Source organism: Mizuhopecten yessoensis, unplaced genomic scaffold, assembly GCF_002113885.1.
Source record: "Mizuhopecten yessoensis strain PY_sf001 unplaced genomic scaffold, ASM211388v2 scaffold716141, whole genome shotgun sequence".
Classification (NCBI taxonomy): Eukaryota; Metazoa; Mollusca; class Bivalvia; order Pectinida; family Pectinidae; genus Mizuhopecten; species Mizuhopecten yessoensis.
This window is the reverse complement of record NW_018479968.1, coordinates 102,522-126,073: the sequence shown is the minus strand read 5'-3', so window position 1 is coordinate 126,073 and position 23,552 is coordinate 102,522. Positions and strand designations below refer to the sequence as shown.

The window sequence follows — 23,552 nt, the reverse complement described above, 5'->3', positions numbered from 1 at the left end:
CGTTATATAATAACAAGGTCAAATGTGATAGAACATGTATGTTGCACTTAATTAGATGCACAGAGACTCAAAGTACCATATTCAACACAAAATGCAACTTTATTGAAGAAAACGTGGAATTATGGGACTTTTCCTTTTCAAAATTATTTTGTTAAGTGTTTCAGAGGAAACTTTTGTTACATGTTTGACAGGAAAAAATTGATGAAAATATACTTCTCAAGGAATACACGGTAATCTGATATGTCGTTTTGTTTATCGTATCATTTTCTAGACATTCATGGTGGTTTTTTATTTAACTTAAAATTTCAAACCTTTCCATATCATGTTGCAGATCATAGTAACCGGACCTGGCCCTGGATTTTTATACAATGTATAAAAACAAATTAAATTGAATTTTGGTATTTGTCATTTTGAAGTGAACATTGTAAGGCTGGCTGCATCCTTTTCATAATATAAAGGGCCTGTTTCCAGTAATGTTAATTCTCCATAGGAGCCTGCCCCCGTATAATTTCTTATCTAGCTCAACTACTGTTTTTTTCTTTTCCGAAGAATAATTTTACACCTTTCCGACACCCAGATTTCATAATTTCAGTGAAAATGTATTTTTATAAAGTTGTCAATTTCAGCATCAAAGACATAAGTTCGTAAATAAAAGAAGGTTATCTCGAAATTGTAATTCGCAACATAGTATAAATTTCTTTTGATAAATATTTCCAAAACATCGTGTTTATTCATAAAACATAAAAAAAAAAATTCTCGGATGAAAATGCACTTGCAGAGACACAATTATGAAGAAAAATGCCATAAAATTGCAATTTTCTCCCGTTATATAGTTTTGGATGCAAATTTCCATCAGAAAATCGGATAGAGCTTTACTTGTTTCATATGTGTACCAAAAATCAGCTAATTCCATGTGGTGGAACGTTCTCATATCGCCGCCTGAATGTGGTTGTAAATTGAAAGAAAAGGGGAAATGAGTAACAACCTTGTCTGAAACCCTATTATATAGCTTATTATATACAAACTTTTATATTGAATATCAGAGCGGATATTTTCATGACAGTTTTATGATGTGTAACGACTAAATAAACAGTATCGATATAAAGATTTACACTGAGGACACCCTGATACATGAATACTGTTCTATCTCAAGTTGTCCTCTTCTGAATTTTCTGATCGTGTGGCCTTGTACATTTATCCGTATCTTCTTGTCTTTGTCTATACGTTTACGGAATCATTGACTCGACGCTAGCTATTCTTGTCTCACTTTCCTTGTTTTATTGTCCCATCTCCAAAGCGTTGTGGCTCTGTCAGGGTTGGGACCCTGACTTGTCTCACTTTCTTTGTGCCTGCCGACCACGCCACATCGAATAGATAGATTATCCATATGAAATACTTTATTTTGTTCTAAGTAATCAATCAATTCTGCGCTTCTTGGAGGTATTGAATGTGATTTATTATATTGTCTTGTTATTTTGTGTAATTAGTTGTTCGTTATTTATCACACATTTTCGCATAATTGTACCAAACTACTAAGTATTAGCTGTTTACAGCAATCATCGGTGGCTTGCTATTTTGTTACTTTATCGACGCTTCATAAACCAATCGTTATTGTTTCAAGATGGAGGGTAAATGTGTTGGAGAAGGGTGTCAAGTATACTTCAAGAAACGTAGTGGCAATAAGAACAGAAGTGCACGCAATGTAAATAGTCCACAATATAAATGGCTCCTAGATACGCTGGTGCAACAAGGATTGATGTCAGCAAAGGAACAAGCACTTATTTGCCAGAAGTGCTACATGAAGTATCTTCGGAACAAAAATCAGCCTGAACCTGAACCCGAGCAGAACCAGGAAATAGAGGAAGAAGACGACTCCCCGTCCCATATCCTGCCGTTGCTGACCCTTCATGATCTTTTGAATGGATCATCTTCACACAAAAAATGCTGTCTCTGTCTTGTTACCTTTGCAAGAAATGGAACAAAATCATCAGTCTTACCAAAACGTGCAAGACATCACCTGATCTATTCACACAAACTGTGGTGTCCCACCTCATCCCGCGTCTGCTCCATTCACCTTATTGGTAACGACTTAGATCCGTCTACAGAGGTTGTCCTTGATGGTAGAGGTTCCTTGGAATCTCAGTTACCATCAAAATCGTCCGAAATCATTAATGACCTCCTAGAGGTGTCGCACGTCCTTTCACAGAACCAGTCTGCGTTTACAATAAGCTTTTCTTCTCTTGATGACTCGGCATGCATGGCCTGGACAGGTTGGTCCAAAGATCAGTTCCTCGAAATCCACTCGCACTGTTCCCCATATCTTTCATCTGGTATATATACCAAGACTACACACGATGCTCTATTACTGTTCTGGGTAAAACTGAAAACCGACATTTCCTGGAGTCAGTGTTCTTCTCTTTTTGGAATTTCCAAGTCAAGTGTGTCCAAAACTTTCCACTCCATAGTACAGGCATTAGACACATCGATAGTCCCACAATTTCTAGGTCCGGATCACTTGACAAGAGAACAGTTGCTCGGGCACAATACTGTCTTTTCAGAAGCATTTTTTGGAGATAAAGCCACTGCCATATTAGATGGCACCTATATTTATATCCAGAAAAGCTCCGACCACAAGCTCCAGAGAATGTCCTACTGTGGCCAGAAGAAGAGAAACTATCTCAAATTCATGAGCATCGCCTTACCAGATGGCTACATTCTGGACACAGTAGGACCATTCACTGGCAGCGAAAATGATGCTACAATTACAAAAAAAGTCATGGACAAGCTAGTTACTTGGCTACAACCAGACGACAACGTTGTCGTTGACCGAGGTTTTAGAGATGTCCTACCAGTTCTCGAAGCCTCTGGCCTCAATGCTAGCATGCCGTCATACCTGAAACCCGGTCAAAGTCAACATTCTGACGTCCAAGCAAATCTTGACAGAACTATCACCAAATCGAGGTGGATTGTGGAATCCTATCATGGTCGTCTGAAACACTGGACGTTCTTCCGAACGCAATTGGTGTCTAACAGCTTTATCAATGTCATCGAGGCTTTGCTTCGAACCGTCACAGCCTGTCTGAATGGTATTAGAGGACCGATCTACCAGAGATCTCCAGAGAGAGATGCCAAAGATAGGCTAATGGCTGAACGTATGAAGGACCGTTTGACAACACCGAATGGTTTAGCTCAGAGAGTCAAGACAGATCCGGATCTATCTAGACGGGCAAGGTCCGAGTTTGTCAAGATGGATGCATCTTCCGTACTGTTTCCCCGTCTCGATCTTGATTACTTGAGAACCATTACGTGTGGAACGTATCAGATATCTCTGGCTCCTGGTTACATCGCCGAACATTTAAGTGATGACGGAGACTATGAGGTGTGGCTTTACCAGCACTCCCCAGACCTTCTCCGATGTCAAATACATTCTCGACACAAAAGCCAAACGAAATATAACGTTTGGATACGGTTCACCGTTTCACCCGATGTTGAGGCCCCAATAAAGGACTACTACTGCCAGTGCCCAGTTGGAGAGAGAACGATGGGAATGTGTGCGCACATCTCCAGTATCTTGTACTACCTTGGGTATTACAGGACGCTGGAAAACCCTCGACCATTACAACCACAGGTAAAGAAATTCCGACAAAACTTGAAATAGTTTTCCATGCGGCAACGGAGTGCATATGTCGAAAGTATGTTTGGGGCTCGATATGAAAGATCCCCGTTACCATGTGACTAACCAAACTTATAAATATAGGTATTATACAATCGCCCGTAGCTATGAACACTCCCGTAAATGCGAAAACCAACCAAAATCATAAGGAACACGTTTTGTTTGTTGTTCTGTCTATTTGTCAGCCAATGTCTTCAACCACGGGGACTTGTGAAGTAGCCATCTTGGATTTTTTTTATGAAAAAGTGTTTCTCTCACTTTTTTTCATATCTGTGTACATATTCTCAACATACCGAGCAAATACTCTCGTTTTTTTGTTAATTATCTAAAGAAAGTCGAAAATCGGCAATTCAACCATAGGCTAATTCAACCCAACATTTGAAAATGTTCCACCACTTACATTTTGATGATTTTTCCTCTCATCAATAGCATATTACGTACTGTTTAATAGGATAAAAATTGGTTTGCATCCAACGCCCATAAAAGGGTGTATTCTCTAAAAAACACAGTTTTTGTGTCTAAAATGTTATCATCGAAAATGGCATTTTTGAGATTGTTTCTTCCATAAAACAGCCAAATGGCGCGATGGAAACATGATTTTTTGTCACAATCATGCCATGAATGTATTCTTTACGGTGACCATCATTTGATTAGATTTTCATTAATATTTTACATAACATGCACATTTTATCAACACTTAGACAGCTTCTGAAAGGTACAACTTTGAGGAGCCATAAAAAACAAACCAAGTGACCTAAATCTTTATACTTTATAGATTTGTGAAACCGGCCCTTTGTATTTGGTTCAAGATTTCTATTTGGTCAGTCTGTTTACTACTCCAACACAACCTTCAACACATGCGAAGTTTGTGAAAAAAATTAATGTTGAACGTATGCTGAATTGTGACTGAGTATTTTGGTTAGCATGAAAGTGATGTTTAATTTAAGAGATGTTTTGGGAGAAACATTCCTATTTGTGAGGGTCAAATTTTAGGCTAAAAATCAATTTTCTGCATTTAAAAAAAGAAAAAAATGATGTGCCATGGTTTTCACAATTTAAGTCCTAAATACGAGGAGAACACCTTTTTACACAATTTTCACTTCTGTATTACAATTGCAATTGTGATGTACTAGTTTATACATTATTTTTATATATAAATCATCCTCGATTTCCAGGTGCTACGCTCACTTTCGCTCTCTACACCCCTGGAATATGTCATAGCAAAATTGAAGGCTCAGTGTACGCCACTTTGTGGATGAGACAAAAAGACTGGTTCGATCCTTTGATATAGATTAAAAGTATCTCGCAGTCAAGTAACGGTACAAATTGACTGGCTTTGAGGTCGGGCGTCTCTCCTTTGTAATCTTCAAAGGACAGGTATCAGCCTAGCGATTGGTCAGTTTTGTTACCCGAGACCAATCGAACAGCTATCTTCGTGCCTTCAATTTTGCTATGACATATTCCAGGGGTGTAGAGAGCGAAATTGAGCGTAATCCCTGGATATCGAGGATGTACATGCATGCAAGTATCTTTTGGGCTTGGCAAAAGCACTAGTCCGCTCGTCCTGAGGAGCAGATTTTGCTGACAGACGTGTGACTTTTATTGTCATCTCGTCTGTCGGACGAGTAGATTGTATGTACTCGGGTTACGATATGTATGATTTAATTCACTTGAGTAAATTATACAATTAGTCACATCTAATTATTTGAGACTGTAAGTGTTTAATGATAATATTTAAGATATGAGGTATACTCTTCCGTCCTGTTACTTTGTTATCTCATGTTACTATAAGCTATGTCCTGTTACTGATAATAAAAATTGAAATACGAAATTATGTTTCTTTTAAATTGCTATTAACTTTTCAAATATTGAAATATTGAAATATTGAAATAGTATGTACATATCACATTGATACTTTTTGGTTTGTTGTGGAGTTGTCAAAAAGACCAAATCAAAAATATGAAATACGAACATTCTGGTCTCAGTCTAGCTGTTAATTAAATTAAAAAATAACTATGAAATTGTACATATATTTTTGAAACGATAAAATGTGAAATCAATTAGAATATTGATATTTTATCACAAAAATAAGTTAATAGGTATATTTAGCCAGGTGGCGTAGGACTAGTAGTTAGCGCCTGATAATTGCAAATATATGTGCAATAGAAAATATATATGTGTGCAGTAAAAATGTATTCGAAAAAAAACATATGTTCAAAAAAAAATGTTTGTATTCAATAAAAAAAAATATTTGTGCAATAAAAACATTTATTCGATAATTTGCATTCTTGGAAAACATCGTTTGACCTCAAAGGCAGCTTGCTGTAACGGCGTGTTTGATTGGATGATAGGGAAAACGAAAGTACAATCTTGATCCTAAAACGCTTCATTTGCCAACACTTCGGACAATTTGTTTGGTCTACAACAGTGACGTATACACTATACATCTATGACATTCATGTATCTCTCCTCTTGAATTAACAGAAAGTATAGTAGATCCCTCCCTTCTGTAATTCGAGAGGCAGATAGCTGTAGATGAACAACTATATATGTACCACAGAGATTCGTTAAAAATGTCTAAAATACACATACTATACTGATATGGGTCACAGCAAAACCACAGGGGTTCGTTTCAAATGTCTGAAATACACATATGCTATACTGATATGGATTACAACACACACCTATGGCAAAACTAAGGCTAAGCCTAACGAGCCCCTGTGACAGAGACCCAGAACTCGCGCTTATATTTATGCTATAAGTATGTAACAGGAAAGAGAATAGTGTGCTTCCACCGGGGATCGAACCGTCGATCTGCAGGTTCCTAATGGGACGCTCTACAATTGAGCTAAAGGGAAATTCCCTCTAGCTCGAAGCTAGAAGGCAACCTTAATCATGTGTCTAATTCAAATCTGCCATAAGTATAATGACTGTATTGCAATAATGGATATTAATTTATAATTGCATCCAGTATTAGGTCAGGAGACGGATATTTGTGGTGGACGTCCCTTGGTATACCCTTTTTTTAATGAAATATGTTTAACCAATAGTCCTTGGGTGGTGTGTAGGCGCAGTGGATAATATTACCGCCTTTCACCAAGGTGGCTGGTGTTCGATTCCTTGATTCCTGGGTTTTCACCGGGACTTCCAGTTTCCTTCCACATTAAGACACCCCACCCCACGCGGTAACACCCGAGCCGGTAAGAGGGATTAATATAATTTGAAAAACTTGTGTCATAATTGTTGTAAAAATGAATAAAGTATACCCCGGTAATATTTTGTCCTTGGGTGATAATACTTGGCCTGTATAATTTTGTTATAAACATAGAACATGCTACATGTATTTGTTTTTTAGCTCACCTGCCCGACGGCAAGTGAGTTTATGCCATGGTGCGGCGTCCGGCCGGCCTCAACTTTTTTCAGTAACCAAAAGGCCTAGGATGATGATATTTGTCAAGAAGTATGCTGGGATGAAGTGCTACCAAGTTTGTTCAAATAAATGACCTTGACTTATATTCAAGGTCACAGGGGTCAAATATGCTTAAAACCTTTAACATGGTTTATACAAAATTTTGACCTCAAAATTTAAGGACTTTTCAAGGTTTTTTCCAAGACAAGTTTTGAAAATTCAAGGGCTGTTTTATATCACAAAATAAACAAACAATTTTAATGAACAACAAGGCCTTGAGGGGCTGGGTTTGAAGGAAAGTCATCGGCATTCGTGTTCGTATTAGGAGCTGAGTCAAGGTAGGTCTCAATGTACTTGCCTTGCCGTGGAAGTAGAGGGTTTGGTATAAAAGTCTGTCAAAGCCCGAGTCGAAGCGGTCCCCTAAATTTTCATATGTTTTGACTTTTCATATATGATGTCAGGGCGTATTCCCCCATCTTGCCCAGATCGATAATTTTGTTACACAGCGAGCACATAGCAGAAGTCCTAACACCCTTGAACTCCCTAACCCAAAACATTATGGGATCGTCAAGCCATTTACCGTTAAAAACACACTTCCCCATCGCAATTGTTCGGTTCTTGTTCCCCTCCTGTTAACAATACTCTTTATGCGCATGACCATTTAGGTCCATATGTCAGTTTGACTACGAGACTTCATACTCAATTCAAACGCAGTAATGATACGAATTGAAAAAGTAAAACCGGAAACTTCATAGGTATATTCTTTTCCGGAATTAATAAAAAATATGATCTGCAATTTGCAAATTAATCTTTGAAAAAAAATAAAAAATTTGCGAAGAATGTTTACAAAATACTGAATTAACATGATGAAAAAGGAAACCAAACTAACTTCACTGATTTTTAAGGATTTTTCAAGGCAGACATCAAATTCAAGGGACTTTCAAGACCTGTGCGAACCATGTTTAAACAACTTCTGTTCAAATGAATGACCTTGACTTATATTCAAGGCCACAGGGGTCAATTATGTTTAAAACAACTTCTTCTGAATAACCTAGTGGCCTAGGGTGATCATATTTAGCCAGTTACATGCTGGGATGAAGAAGCTACCAAGTTTGTTCAAATGAATCACCCATTTACAAGATCACAAGGGTCAAATATTTTGAAATCTTTTAACAATTTCTGAATAATGTAAAGGTCCAGGGTAATGATATTTGGCCAGTACCATGCTGATATGAAAGGCTATAAAGTCTGTTCAACTTATGTCCTTGTTTGACTTTCAAGGTCACATGTGTCATATGTTTAAATCTTTCAATAGATTATTTTGAATCAAACACTGGTATTTTGCCTGTAGCTTTATTTTAGTCCACTTTTAAGAAAACAAGTGTAAGATTAATACCAGGTGAGCGATTCAAGCCCATTGGGCCTCTTTTTTGAAATAAGTGATATAAGTGACCAGTGATCAATCTACAATAGTAATGGTGTCATATAAGATAAGTATCCCCCATAGGATAAGTATCCGGGTACTAAAACTGGCCATTGGATAAGTCTCCCCCCATAGGATTAGTATCCCCCCAAATCATATTAAAACTCTTACTGTACAAAGGTGTTGAATATATTGATTTTATCTAGTAGGAAGTATTAATGAACATTATTTTTAAAGCTGGAGGCTTACAAGAAAGTTTTGAGGATATACAATAGGGGAATGGGATGTGGTGCATTAATGGTTTATGTTATAGAGCTTTAATTTAACTAATTGATATAAAATGAATATATATATATATTTAAAATATATATAGTGATCTATAAATGTCATAATCATGACATGCTGAGTTACAGTAAACATACATGCAGTTTGGTTGCCAATTAACTTTTTTTAGCATTTATATATACAGGTATAGGTGTGTTTAATGTGTTCATCTTCTTGCCTGGTGAGGCGTCTTTCACCTACAATGACAATGGGGAGGGGTGGGGGCAGTCATGAATGGAGGTGTGATAACTACACTCCACATGCTGGCCATGGCCTTGACATGTGTATATACAGATAATAAGTGTTGTGACAAGTTTGATAAGAGCAGGTAGAGACTGTATGTGTATTAATTAACTCTTATGAAATAACTATGCCTATCTATGTGAAAACAAAATTATCATTAATTGTCATTAGTTCAGTGTTACCTGCACATACTCACATTGCTTGAATACAGAGGCAGGACGTTATAATAGCATTGAAAGATCTCAGAGGTTATGTACTCATTGTTTATTAGATGTGATTGAGGATGAATTCAATTTTTTGCTGATATGACCTTATCAAATAAAATGATCTTTTTATCAAATATTGAGAGTTGAATTCAATAAAAGGTACTACTGGCGTAGTTCATCTGCCTTCAAGTAAACACAGCTATTAACTGTACAGAACAATAAGGAACTATTAATTTAAGTTTATTTTTGAAGCAAAACAATTGAGATGATACTTAAGTAATTATACATTACTACATGATCTTATACAGCATTTTCTTTGCACTGATTGTACGCCATGACATATCATGTAATTTGATTGATTAGCTGATGAGCAAAATTGCTCATGGCCTAATAAATAACTTGAATCATATATATTTAACTGCATATGGGTAGATATAATTATGTGGTGTTACATATAATAAATATATATATAATATGTATAAAAAAGAATTAATATTTTTGTGAGATATTGAAAATAATTATTTCATAGAACAAGAGTCCCAATGGGCCTGAATGGCTCACCTGATGTTACGGTATTAATCTTACACTTGTAATCTTAAAACTGGACTAAAATACAGCTACATGCAAAATACCAGTGTTTGATTCAAAAGAATCTATTAAAAGATTTAAGCATGTGACATATGTGACCTTGAAAGACAAACAAGGACAGTAAGTTGAAGTTATATGTAGTCTTTCATACCAGCCTTATGCTTCTGGCCAAATATCATTACCCTGGACCTTTAGATTATTCAGAAGTTGTTTACAGATTTGAGTTCTTTTACCCCTGTGATCTTGCAAATGGGTGAAGGTACATGTAGTTCATTTGGTAAACTTGGTAGCCCTTTATCCTAGCATGCTACTGGCCACATATACTATAATAATGATCACAATGATGTTTACAAATTCAGCCTTTTCTCATCATCTCTTCTTTATTTTATCAAAACTGTTTTGGAACTGGAACTAATAAAAAGATGGCAAAGAAAAAGAAGACAGCTGAGGACAAAGTACTCCACGAGATTTCTAGGTCACAGCTCTTCTCCACAAAGTCTATAAAAAAACCGTTCAGGACGCAGAAACTGAGAATACACTACGAGGACGACGACACATCAAGTCAATCTAAGGAGAAGAATAAAGGACAGAAAAGGATTTCGGCATTCTATCGGGAACTCACAGACACTGGCAAATCTGCTGTTAAAAATTTCAGGGCTGGTACCTCATACAAAGAAAGGAAAGAGATGGGCATGACAAAAACGTCAACAGGTAATAAGAAAAACAGTTTTGGTAAAACCTTCAGCCTTCTTAATGTTAATGGATGTATGAGTGCGATTGTCATTTGGGCATCTTAGTGGAACTTTCAACTATTCTAGCAATCCATGTAATGTTCAATGTAGAAATACTGTTAATGCTACTTTTAGAACTAGTAGGCACCTTGCATGAACCAGGTTTTATTGTGAAAAATTCGGACACTGGTCTGATTAAAGCAGTCCATTTTCGACATCTAACCATTAACAAAAATCCCGGTCATTTGTGACACTGTCAATTGATAATACAATTACGGTGACTAATTCTCAAGGCCCCAGGTTCTCAACTGGGAGACGCAATTCCCTGAGTCAGTCGAACAAGTTACACTTCCTTATATATTTCATCATCGTCATACAACGAGTGTATTTACAAGTCTTAGTTTCCTAAAGGAGAACTGATATTGGCACAAACTAAAGTTTACCAGGATATTATTTACATGAAACACTTGACTTTCAAGTACAGTCATGTCTGTGTGTTCTGTTTAAATCCATACACATACCCTAGTTATACAAGTGGCCCAATGGGCCTGAATCGCTCACCTGGTATTAATCTCACACTTGTAATCTTAAAAGTGAACTAAAATACAACTACAGGCAGAATATCAGTGTTTGATTCATAAGAACCTATTAAAAGATTTAAACATATTACGCCCGTGACCTTGAATGTCGAACAAGGACATTAGGTTGAACAGAGTTTATAGTCTTCCAACCCAGCATGCTTCTAGCAAAATATCATTACCTTGGACCTTTTAGTTATACAGAACAAATCATTTAAGGATTTAAACATATTTTGACCACTGTGAACTTGAATATGGGCAAAGCTCATTTATTTGAACAAACCTGGTAGCCCTTCATCCCAGCATGCTACCAGGCCCAATATCAGTACCCTGGGCCTTTGGGTTATTGAGAAGAAGTTGTTTGAAGATTTTAATACATTTGAACCCTGTGACCTGGAGAGTTAGTTAAGGTCATTCATTTGAACAAACTTGGTAGCCCTTCATCCCATCATGTTACAGGCCAGATATCATTATCCTGCGAATTTTGGTTATTGAGAAGATGTCGTTTGAAGATTTTAACATATTTGATCCTTGTGACATTGAAAGTGGATCAAGGTCATTCATTTGAACAAACGTGGTAGCCCTTCATCCCATCATGTTACAGGCCAGATATCATTATCCTGCGAATTTTGGTTATTGAGAAGATGTCGTTTGAAGATTTTAACATATTTGATCCTTGTGACCTTGAAAATAATTTAAGGTCATTCATTTGAACAAACATGGTAACCCTTCATCCTAGCATGCTACTGGCCAAATATAAACATCCTTGTCCTTTTGGGTATTCAGAAGAAGTTGTTTAAAGTTTTTAACATATTTGACCCCTGTGACCTTGAAAATTGGCGAAGGTCATTTATTTGAACAAACTTGGTAGCCCTTCGACTCAGTTTGCCTCTGGCCAAATATCATCACCCTAGGCTTTTTGGTTATTAAGAAGAAGTTGTTTAAAGCAAAATATTGACGTTTGCCGATGGCCGATGGCCGACAGACCGACGACGGACGCTGCACCTCGGCATAAACTCACTTGGCGCTTCGGGCCAGGTGTGCTAAAAACATTTCCATATAATGTAGAAGACCACAGTATACGGGCCAGGCCATGGATTTGTATACAATGTATAAATTTGTATAAAACATTTTTTTTACTAAAATTGGTATTTGTCATTTTAAAGTGAACAGTGTAAGGCTGCATAATTTTTCATAATGTAAAATTTGTATTTGGTTTGAGATTTTAATTAAGTCAGTCTGTAATCTACTCCAACACAATTACATCAAACACATGCGAAGGTTGCGTAAAGAAATTAATGTTGAACGTATGCTGAATTGTGACCGAGTATTTTGGTTAGGATGAAAGTGATGTTGAATTTAAGACATGTTTTAGGAGAAAAATTCCTATCTGTGAGAGTCATGGTTAGGGTAAAAATAGGGTAAAAATAACAATTTTCTGCATTTTTTAATGTATTTTTTAAATTTTTGATGTGTTATCTATGGTTTTCACAATTTAAGTCTTAAATACAAGGGAGAACACCTTTTTACACAATTTCCATTTCTGTATTACAATTGCAACTGTGATGTACTAGTTTATAAATCATTTGTATACATGTACGTGGTTTAGGCCTTATCCTCTTGAGAACTACGACTTCATACAACCCTGTTTGGAACCTCCGGAACCATCAATATGATAACCATATGACCTATGTCCAGTCTATATGACACACCAATTGACTCCTTCTATTTTTGGGGTTTAAAAAATAAATGTAGATGGGGTTGTTCTGATATGTTACAAAAGCTTAATGAAATATAGCCCACTAGACTTGTTTGCGTGTTAGCCTCTATGTAGGCTAGGGCGTTTGGTGACAGTTTGATGTATTAACAATGGGCCGCCGTGTAGGCGATATGAGTTCGTACCAAGTGAAAGCTTGTTATACTAAAGTATCTACTTTTACTAGTTGTCACTGTCACCAGTTTATATATCATGTATGCGGAAATATTACACCGAAAGATTGCAGAAAGTTTGAGTAAACATATGTACAATCATATTTATACATACAAGCGTCGACAAAAGGTATCTTACCTTTATTTTTTCTGTACAATGTTGGCCAACAAATCTAACTATTCGCTATCCTCACGGTAACTTCAAAAAACGGACTATCGACATATGTCATGGCCGATTCTTCTCTGTGAGCCTCGCTGACGTCGTATTGTATAAATGTGCGATATCGCCGATCGCGAATTTCCACTGCGTTCACAGGAATAAGTGTCAATTTCTACGGTGTCTGAATTTTAACAAAAGGTAACTCACCTTTGCCTTTTCTGTACAACGCTACCCAGCAAATCTAACTGTTCGCTTTCCTCACGGTAACCTCAGAAAAAAGGACTATCGAGTTAAGCTGTATAGCAGGCGACGATCTATAGAAGCACGGAAAGGAAAATAACTTATAATTGGACAAGTATCGGATTGAATTTTCGATGTAGAGATACGATAGGCTGTTGGTTGGTTTGATTGCACCATGTGCCCTTTGAGGAAGTGGCATGTGTTGTTGTGTTATATCACAGACTGCGATGGTCTTATCTATAATTATGTTGTTATACATTCCGGCGACTACGTATAATAGACATTAATTAATATTATTTCCGGGTCCATTAAATTTGTATGGTTTTATCATGTTATTGAAAAAGACAGGTAATTTGATTTCCATGAAATATGAATAAATTATCAAAATGACAGTCCGAGATGAAACTATCTGAGGTTAAAGTTGGTGCCTTATTTGTTATTCATTAGCCATCATGCAATAATGAATAAGGAACTACGTAAACCTAAGTTCCTGTTTCGTTTTCAGGGTAACCTATTTTGACGATTACTTCAAATTCAGTAAAATAAATATATATATGATGTATTTTATACTGTATACTCCTCGAAACTAATTTATTACACAAATTAGCTACGTTTACACCAAATTAAGTCATTAACCCATGGTCCGAGGGTTAAAAAAAAAGTCATCTTCAACAGCGCATCTGGTGATTCTGAACATTCACGTGAAATGTTAGACACAGAATATCTGAAGTCAATAAGATATTTTTTAGCAAATAAGGTTACGGCACTAGCGAGTTATCTTAAAAAAACCCTTGAAAACTTGAAAAAAACATTAATGTATCTATTTTGGGTATAAACCGGAAGTGACGTATAGTGGAACGAGGGGAACGATTTGAATCCTACCGAATCGGTGTCATGTCAGACTAAACACACATGGTGCAATGCTGCAAACTTCATCGAAGGTATATCCATGTACTCTTTATTTAATACTGTAGATGACCGGGGGATACGACAAAATACACCTCATGTGTGGGATGGAAGAGGAACAGCTAAGGAGAGACCGACAGAACATTCTGGCACCGATCATATCACTCCCTTGTATTCCGATTTTGTTGTTACAAAATTCAATTAATTATTTTTTCCAAGACAAAAAGGCGACCAAAGCCATGACTGAACGTAAAGCAGTTATCTATATTCTTTCTGTTTTGCATCTGGTGCTTTAAGAAACATTACTTGCACTAAAATCTATAAAGATATCCACGCTAACGTCACGAGACTTTTCACTGGGTACATTTGGTGTACTTAATGTCCTTGACCCAGTCAGTAAGATTCCTCTGACACCTCGATGTCTAGGAATGTGACCATGAAACCGACGACGTTCTAACCCTATGTACATGTATACCTGTTTATCTGTCTACTATTACTTAGATCCTTAATAGACAAATTATGGTGTCTTATCTCGCATAACATGTCAAGTTTCGTGAAAAGATATGATATGATAGACTATGTCACTTTTAGTTTTTGGACGGTAAAGGTAACCCCAATTCCCATCCCCTTTCGCGGGGAAATGCACATTGGATTTGCCATCAATAATTGCCGTTCAGTAGTTAAATATCAGGGGAAATTTGTTCCAAAATACAAATATGTTTAAATATGTTCAGAACGAATAACTTATCGTGACGTCACAGTTAACGATGAGATTGAGTATTGTTTATTACCTTTACACTAAGCCCTGCTTTCTGATTGGTTGTTTAGTGCAAGCATAACAAAATGTGATTTATCGCAGTATTTTGCATTTGCCACTAGTCTTTCTTAATGTTTTTATCAAATTAATAAACACAATGTATCATATACACTGGTGCGAACTACATTTCTAAATAGTATGGTTTCTAACATGCCAAAAGGTTATTACGGTATTTCCATACATTGCGATCTAGGAACTCATGTAATAAATAGACAGATTGTCACTATATATGATCATGTCGAGACCATCGGACTACTCACCTTTCAAAGTCGGGGTATTTATAGACTGTCGATTTGGAACCGTGGGTCGTGAGAACACTCAAAACATCACACAACATAAAGATTGCTAAATTATGCAAAGCACATGACAACATCAACTGTGATTGGCGTCGTGTACTACCAAGTCTAAAGAGCTGATATTAAATTACATCATTTCAGCTGCTCGTCGAACGCAGAAAACAATAGCAACCCGTCATTAATGTCATGTAATGAGTAAGGATGCATTTAGTACATTCAATTATCATCGGTCAGTGTTGTTTATTTTCAACGAAGCGCCATAAAATTTTATTTTTTTAAATCACGAACTACTGTACGATGATGTTGTCGTGAGCTAGATAAAAACAAAAAAATGTACCTTATAACATCAATAAACAAAACCATAAAAATAGAAAAGGACAGAGTTTCGTAATATCAGTATGTTCTAGTAAGCTGTAAACACCACGTGCGGGGTCTCGTGTTTGTTTGACACGTGAGAGATAAGAGTGACCATTACCTAACCGTACAGTGCCTGTATATATAACGGTGGTCGGACTCGGGAACTAGACTCCACGAACAAACTCTACCGAACAACATGAGGGTCAATTTGTTATGCCTGCTGGTCAGTCTTGCCGGAGCTGTCTCAGCTCTCTCCACTGGTCAGTCAAACTTGATACAATTGGCCAGCAGTCTTGGCGCCAACACTTTGGTCAGCTATGTACAACAAGCTGGACTGACCGATACTCTTGCCCACGGCGGTAAGTGATCATACATCACTGTCTTTCGTTGTTATAGAAGGTTAAATGTTTTTGTACTATACTTCGTTATTATCTTCTTTGTAAGTGTACTGCGATATGGGACTCTTATCCACTAGAGTTCCAGGCGAATATAAGAAAGACTTGAAATCGTTAATGTCAGTGGTAAGTGTTACAGTAAATATCATATGTATTCTCACTCGTATCACAGAATCTGATTATGCTGTAATGTTCTACCAGACATACTAGGATGTGCGATTGTTTAAATATAGCTGTTTGTGTACAAATGTAATTATTCATTGACCGTTCAAGTTTAGCACGTTCTGAAACTGCTCTAGACTAGTACAAACGCTGCGTCATTCATTGTAACTTACCTGGTCACGTGATCAGAAATTGGTCAGTTCAGACCATTTACATGTATGATAGACAGACAGCACCGCCTCGATACCCCTCGGTTCAATCATTCCTCGCCCACAGTGATCGTAATTCAAGACCCACCATCCCCTTCTCCTTTCGTCAATGCGTCTCCTTCGATGTATCACCCGACCAAACCAGTGTTTATGTTTTTTACAACAAAGATGAAAATCCGAAGATAACGTTTGTTTAAATTGATTCGTAGTAGGTGTATCGACTAGAAATCAATCTAATATCAGCAATATGAAATAGGTTTAATGCAATGTCTTTACCACAGGCCCATTCACCATCTTCGCTCCATCCGATGACGCATTCAATCAACTTCCGCCAGATGTGCTTAATGCCCTCAAGCAGAATGTTTCCCTCTTAAAAGACGTGCTCAAATACCATGTTGTTCGCGGGGACATCCTTTCGTCCGACCTCATCAATGACTTCGTGTTGCCGACGTTGTTGCCCTACCGGAAAATCAGAGTTAACATGTATCAAAATAACACGGTGAGTGACAAGTGACTGTGTACGTGCATAGCCAGTGTTTACACGTGCACTGTAGTGAAATGTGCATTTCAAAGACAGGACCTGATTTCAAGTTTGGGATTTACTCATTCTTCCTCATAAAAAAATAAGTCACTTGTTAATGCGTTTATATCGACACACCCGACTGTTTTATAGATGTCGCTGTTGTTTTAATTGAGATCCACATGTTCAGGACGCACACGTGATCAACTGGAAAATGCTTAAAAATGTAGCAACATACTTTCACGACATACATAAATCGTCTAATGAAGAACCATTAATCACCACTTACAAGAAATCATATTTGATGTGTCAATGACATTTTATATTAACAGGTGGATGGTAAGGTTTATTACATCCTGTTAAACTTATGCAATGCTTGTTCCACTTCTGTAGATAGTGATGATGACCGGAAGTAGGGTTACAGCAGTCGACAAGATGGCAAGCAACGGAATCATACACGTGATAGATCACGTGATGTACAACATCCCGGACCATAGCATCCTCACTTATGCCGCATCCCAGCCAAACCTCGGACAGCTCGTGTATAATGCCATCAGAGCAAACCTTCAGACCACTCTACAAGGTAAATACAATATAAACCTTCAGATCACTCTACAAGGTAAACACTATATAAAACTTCAGACCACTCTACAAGGTAAACACAGTCTAAACCTTCAGACCACTCTATAAGGTAAAAACCAATATAAACTTTCAGACAACTCTACAAGGTAGACACAGTCTAAACCTTCAGACCACTCTACAAGATAAAAAAAAAAACAATAAAAAAAAATCAAACCACTCTATAAGGTAAAAACAGTCTAAACCTTCAGACCATTCTACAAGTTAAACACATGCTTAATATTCAGACTTCTCTACAATGTAAACACAGTCTAAACCTTCAGACCACTATACAAGGTAAAAACAATATCAACCTTCAAACTTCAAACCACTCTACAAGGTAAACACAATATAAACACTCAGGCCATTCTACAATGTAACCACAGTCTAAACCTCCAGACCATTCTACAATGTAAACACAGTCTAAACCTTTAGACCACTCTACAAGGTAAACACAATATAAACCTTCAGATCACTGTACAAGATAAAAACAGTATAAACCTTCAGACCACTCTACAAGGTAAACACTATATAAACCCTCAGACAACTCTACAAGGTAAATAAAGTCTAACCCTTTAAACCACTCTACAAGGTAAACACAATATAAACCTTCAGACCACTCTACAAGGTAAATACAGTCTAAACCTTTAGACCACACTACAAGGTAAACACAGTCTAAACCTTCAAACCATTCTGCAAGGTAAAAACTATATAAATCTTCAGACCACTCTACAAGGTAAACACTATATAAACTTTCAGACCACTCTACAAGGTAAACACAGTCTAAACCTTCAGACCACTCTACAAGGTAAATACAATATAAACCTTCAGACCACTCTACAAGGTACATACAATATAAACTTTCAGACCACTCTACAAGGTAAACACTATATAAACTTTCAGACCACTCTACAAGGTAAACACAGTCTAAACCTTCAGACCACTCTACAAGATACATACAATATAAACTTTCAGACCACTCTACAAGGTAAACACAATATAAACTTTCAGACCACTCTACAAGGAAAATACAATATAAACCTTCAGACCACTCTACAAGGAAAACACTATATAAAACTTCAGACCACTCTACAAGGTAAACACAGTCTAAACCTTCAAACCATTCTGCAAGGTAAAAACTATATAAATCCTCAGACCACTCTACAAGGTAAACACTACATAAACCTTCAGATCACTGTACAAGATAAAAACAGTATAAACCTTCAGACCACTCTACAAGGTAAATACAGTCTAAACCTTCAGACCATTCTACAAGGTAAATACAATAGAAACCTTCAGACCACTCTACAAGGTACATACAATATAAACCTTCAGACCACTCTACAAGGTAAACACTATATAAACTTTCAGACCACTCTACAAGGTAAACACTACATAAATCTTCAGACCAATCTACAAGGTAAACACTATATAAACTTTCAGACCACTCTACAAGGTAAACACAGTCTAAACCTTCAGACCACTCTACAAGGTAAATACAATATAAACCTTCAGACCACTCTGCAAGGTAAACACTATATAAACCTTCAGATCACTGTACAAGGTAAACACAGTCTAAAACTCCAAACCGCTCTACAAAGTAAAAACAATATAAACTTTCAGACCACTCTACAAGGAAAACACGGTCTAAACCTTCAGACCAGTCTACAAGGAAAGCACAGTTTAAACCTTCAGACCACTCTATGAGGGAAATGCAATATAATCTTTCAGACAACTCTACGAGGTAAACGCAGTCTAAACTTTCAGACTATTCTCTAGGGTACAAACAATATAAACCTTCAGGCCATTCTACAAGAAAAACACAGTCTAAACCTTCAGACCACTCTACATGATAAATACAATATAAACCTTCAGACCATTCTACAAGGGAAACACAGTCTAAAACTCCAGACCGCTCTGCAAGGTAAACACAGTCTTAACCTCCAGACAACTCTACAAAGTAAAAACAATATAAACCTTCAGGCCATTCTACAAGGAAAACACAGTCTAAACCTTCAGACCACTCTGCAAGGTAAACACAGTCTTAACCTCCAGACAACTCTACAAAGTAAAAACAATATAAACCTTCAGGCCATTCTACAAGGAAAACACAGTCTAAACCTTCAGACCACTCTGCAAGGTAAACACAGTCTTAACCTCCAGACAACTCTACAAAGTAAAAACAATATAAACCTTCAGGCCATTCTACAAGGAAAACACAGTCTAAACCTTCAGACCACTCTGCAAGGTAAACACAGTCTTAACCTCCAGACAACTCTACAAAGTAAAAACAATATAAACCTTCAGGCCATTCTACAAGGAAAACACAGTCTAAACCTTCAGAGCATTCTACATGGTAAATACAATATAAACCTCCAGACAACTCTACATGGTAAATACAATATAAACCTTCAGACCACTCTACAAGGTAAACACAGTCTAAACCTTCAGACTTCTCTACAATGTAAACACAGGCTAAACCTTTAGATCATTCAACATGGTAAACACGATATGAAAGCACTTTAGCGATATACGTGTAATAAGGACATATTCTGAGAACGTTGTAGGGGGAAGTTCAACCAGAACACGCCAAAATGTCTGCGAATTTAGAAAAACCTTCACTCAATTACCAAGTTAACACAGGGAAAAGTTCCGGACCTCTCCAGAACGTAAAACCCGAAAACAAGGCAAAACTTCAGACCTCTCCAGAAAGTAAAACCCGAATACAAGACAAAACGTCATACCTCTCCAGAAAATAAAACCCGAATACAAGACAAAACGTCAGACCTCTCCAGAAAGTAAAAGCCGAAAACAGGACAAACTTTCAGATCTCTCCAGAAAGTAAAACCCGAATACAAGACAAAACGTCATACATCTCCAGACAATAAAACCCGAATACAAGTCAAAACGTCAGACCTCTCCAGAAAATATACCCGAATACAAGACAAACCTTCAGATCTCTCTTGAAAGTAAAACTCGAATACAATACAAACCTTCAGATCTCTCTTGAAAGTAAAACCCGAATACAAGACAAACCTTCAAATCTCTCTTGAAAGTAAAACTCGAATACAATACAAACCTTCAAATCTCTCTTGAAAGTAAAACCCGAATACAAGACAAACCTTCAAATCTCTCTTGAAAGTAAAACCCGAATACAAGACAAACCTTCAAATCTCTCTAGAAAGTAAAACTCGAATATAATACAAACCTTCAGATCTCTCTAGAAAGTAAAACCCGAATACAAGACAAACCTTCAGATCTCTCTAGAAAGTTAAACCCGAATACAAAACAAACCTTCAGATCTCTCTAGAAAGTAAAACCCGAATACAAGACAAACCTTCAAATCTCTCTAGAAAGTAAAACTCGAATATAATACAAGCCTTCAGATCTCTCTAGAAAGTAAAACGCGAATAAAAAACAAACCATCTAACTCTCTAGAAAGGTTATGTATATAGACGCAGTCAGAGCAATTCTTCACACTATGCAGTACAGGAAAATTATCAAAATTTAAAAAAAGGCATTCCAATACAAACCCTAAAAAGATATAAGCTAAAGTATTTTTCTAACTTACGACAACATAAAATGTCTTGACTTTTGGTGTGAATATATTGACCCCCACATCGAAATTATTTCCTGTTCAATGCAAGTTTCATTGAATGTCCGAGCTGCTCCGAAAGAAAAATTACGATGCCAAAAGTTAAATTCAACTATTAGTAACATGTATCCCTCTCTATCAATATATTCCTGAAAATGTCGTATGTAAACTCGAGTTGTTCGCGTTTACTGTTTGGCAGGAGGTCCATTTACCGTGTTTGCCCCCGTCGACTCTGCCTGGTATGATCTCCCGCCAAACTTCCTGAACACCGTCTTTCTCAGCCTCAACAAATCGCAAGGTATTTAAATTTATGTTGTGGTGCCTTGGAGCTTTTAATGACTTTAATGCTTGCGACGCTTTTGGCGGAGACGGAATCAGCCACACCAACTCAGATATACTACAGACACTGTTCGTAACGTTCTTTCATTTAATAATTGTTTATTTGTGATTTTGAAAATTAATGGTTTCGGCTAGCAAACAAGGTTGCTGGATCGCTCATGAAGATATTAGATATACAGTGAACGTATTAAAGAAAATGTCAGCACATAATCTAGAGTATGCTTAAGTTCATACAGTGTTAATTCCATGTGAATGCAAAGTTACAGAAATGTATCTTAAAACAAGAACAGAGGTTTGTCGAGTTATGTATTGTTTGTAAATAAAGTATATGTATTTGAATGAAGGACACACAATGCTTTCATTGGTCAATACTTATTGACGGGTGTATATGGCATATTGTTTGTTGTTTACGAGACATGCAAGACGGAAATATTGATACACATTCTCACTCAGTAATGATTTTTTTTTAAATGTGCAAATTAATATTTATATCACTATTGTTTGAAAATTAAAAACCTAGCATTTGATTAAATTGCGATACATAACTTGTGCACAACTTTATAAATCCAGCGGAAGATCTTGATTTTAATTTGATTGCCAAATGTTGACGTTCGTGCCTTACAAGTATTTCCAACAGCAATAATAAAGAAAAACCAAACACCCCTCCTCTTCTTCTTGAAAAACGGACTCTTTGTAACTGAATAAAACTTAAAGTAATTCTCATGTTTTTGATAATACATGTACAACCGTCAAGATTGACAAGAATAGTATTATTGATTTTTCCCACTATTACATTTCTAAACAAAACTATTTATTTGGTACAAGGTTACGTTATAATAATGAAAAACATCCATTTCAAATGATCAAAACTTAAATCCTTTGGAAATACCGGATTGATGACGTTTTGTCATACAAAATATAGATTGGGACATTGTTCAAAACTCACACACACTGTAGAATGAACCTTTTAAACATAATTAAAGTAACCCAATTATAATGTTACTTATTCAATATCTATTTTCAGAGCTGTTGGAATACCACGTGGTCAGCGGGACGTACTATAGTGGCGGACTCGTAGACGGACAAAAGGTTCCGACTGTGGCGGGCGGGAATCTTACGGTACAGATCAGCGGAGGTAAGTATTATGCAGGGTGTACTATTCTCAGGAACGCAGGACGGACGCACCATTTATTATCTCCCTTTACCTGGGATAATGTACAAAAACACAGCTATTATTGTTACACACATTTTATAAAAATGATGCATTCAGCTTGTAAATGCAGAATAACACGACGCTATAGATACATTGTAGCCCTGTCCTCGGTGATTTAAATGTTACGTGTTGGTAGTATTTGGGACGTTTCGCTGTAAGGGGTGTTAATCTTTAAAACTCCTGTTCATATTGTCATTTTGGTACTGCTTTTTGCAGGTCAAGTTTTGATTGACAATGCTCACGTGACTCATGCCGATATCAGCGTAACTAACGGAGTGATACATGTTATTGACAAGGTGATGGTACCAGCTGTGCTGAGAAACATCACGTGATCACTGAAGTTTATACATACCATGCATATAATAATTTTCTCATCTTCGTCATTGTTATTTGTTATTAATAAAAGAATATACTCATTGACATATCCACGCAGTTATTATTTATATGAGTAACTCGATTTAAACTTTAGTCCCGACGTATACATTTTGTATGTTTATGAGCGTCCTTTCTAATTGAGACAGCTGAGTAACCCCAAGTTTCCGCGATGAAGCGTGTAATCAGTACATAACTCTATAGAGTTAAGAAGGATGACGAAGCTTACATTCGCTGACATTGAGAATG

At 36.8% G+C, this 23,552-nt stretch overlaps 1 protein-coding gene and 1 long non-coding RNA gene across 3 annotated transcripts in view; one reads left to right on the top strand and one right to left on the bottom strand.

Moving 5' to 3' along the window:
• Window positions 1-13,602, bottom strand: part of LOC110441824 — a 75,872-nt gene extending 62,270 nt beyond the window's left edge. Inside the window, exon 1 of one of the 2 annotated variants that reach the window (XR_002461946.1) lies at window positions 13,472-13,602. This is a non-coding gene — a long non-coding RNA (uncharacterized LOC110441824). Of the gene's footprint in view, window positions 1-13,243; window positions 13,437-13,471 lie in introns of those variants that run through there. The other variant, XR_002461948.1, reaches the window with a different exon arrangement.
• A 2,442-nt stretch (window positions 13,603-16,044) lies between these two features.
• Window positions 16,045-23,349, top strand: LOC110441826 (transforming growth factor-beta-induced protein ig-h3-like). Its single transcript, XM_021485091.1, has 6 exons — window positions 16,045-16,239; window positions 16,928-17,145; window positions 17,560-17,749; window positions 21,579-21,677; window positions 22,743-22,853; window positions 23,148-23,349. Exons 1-6 carry the CDS (start codon window positions 16,077-16,079, stop codon window positions 23,261-23,263), a joined length of 897 nt encoding a protein of 298 aa, XP_021340766.1. The 5' UTR covers window positions 16,045-16,076; the 3' UTR covers window positions 23,264-23,349.
• Window positions 23,350-23,552: the final 203 nt, after the last annotated feature.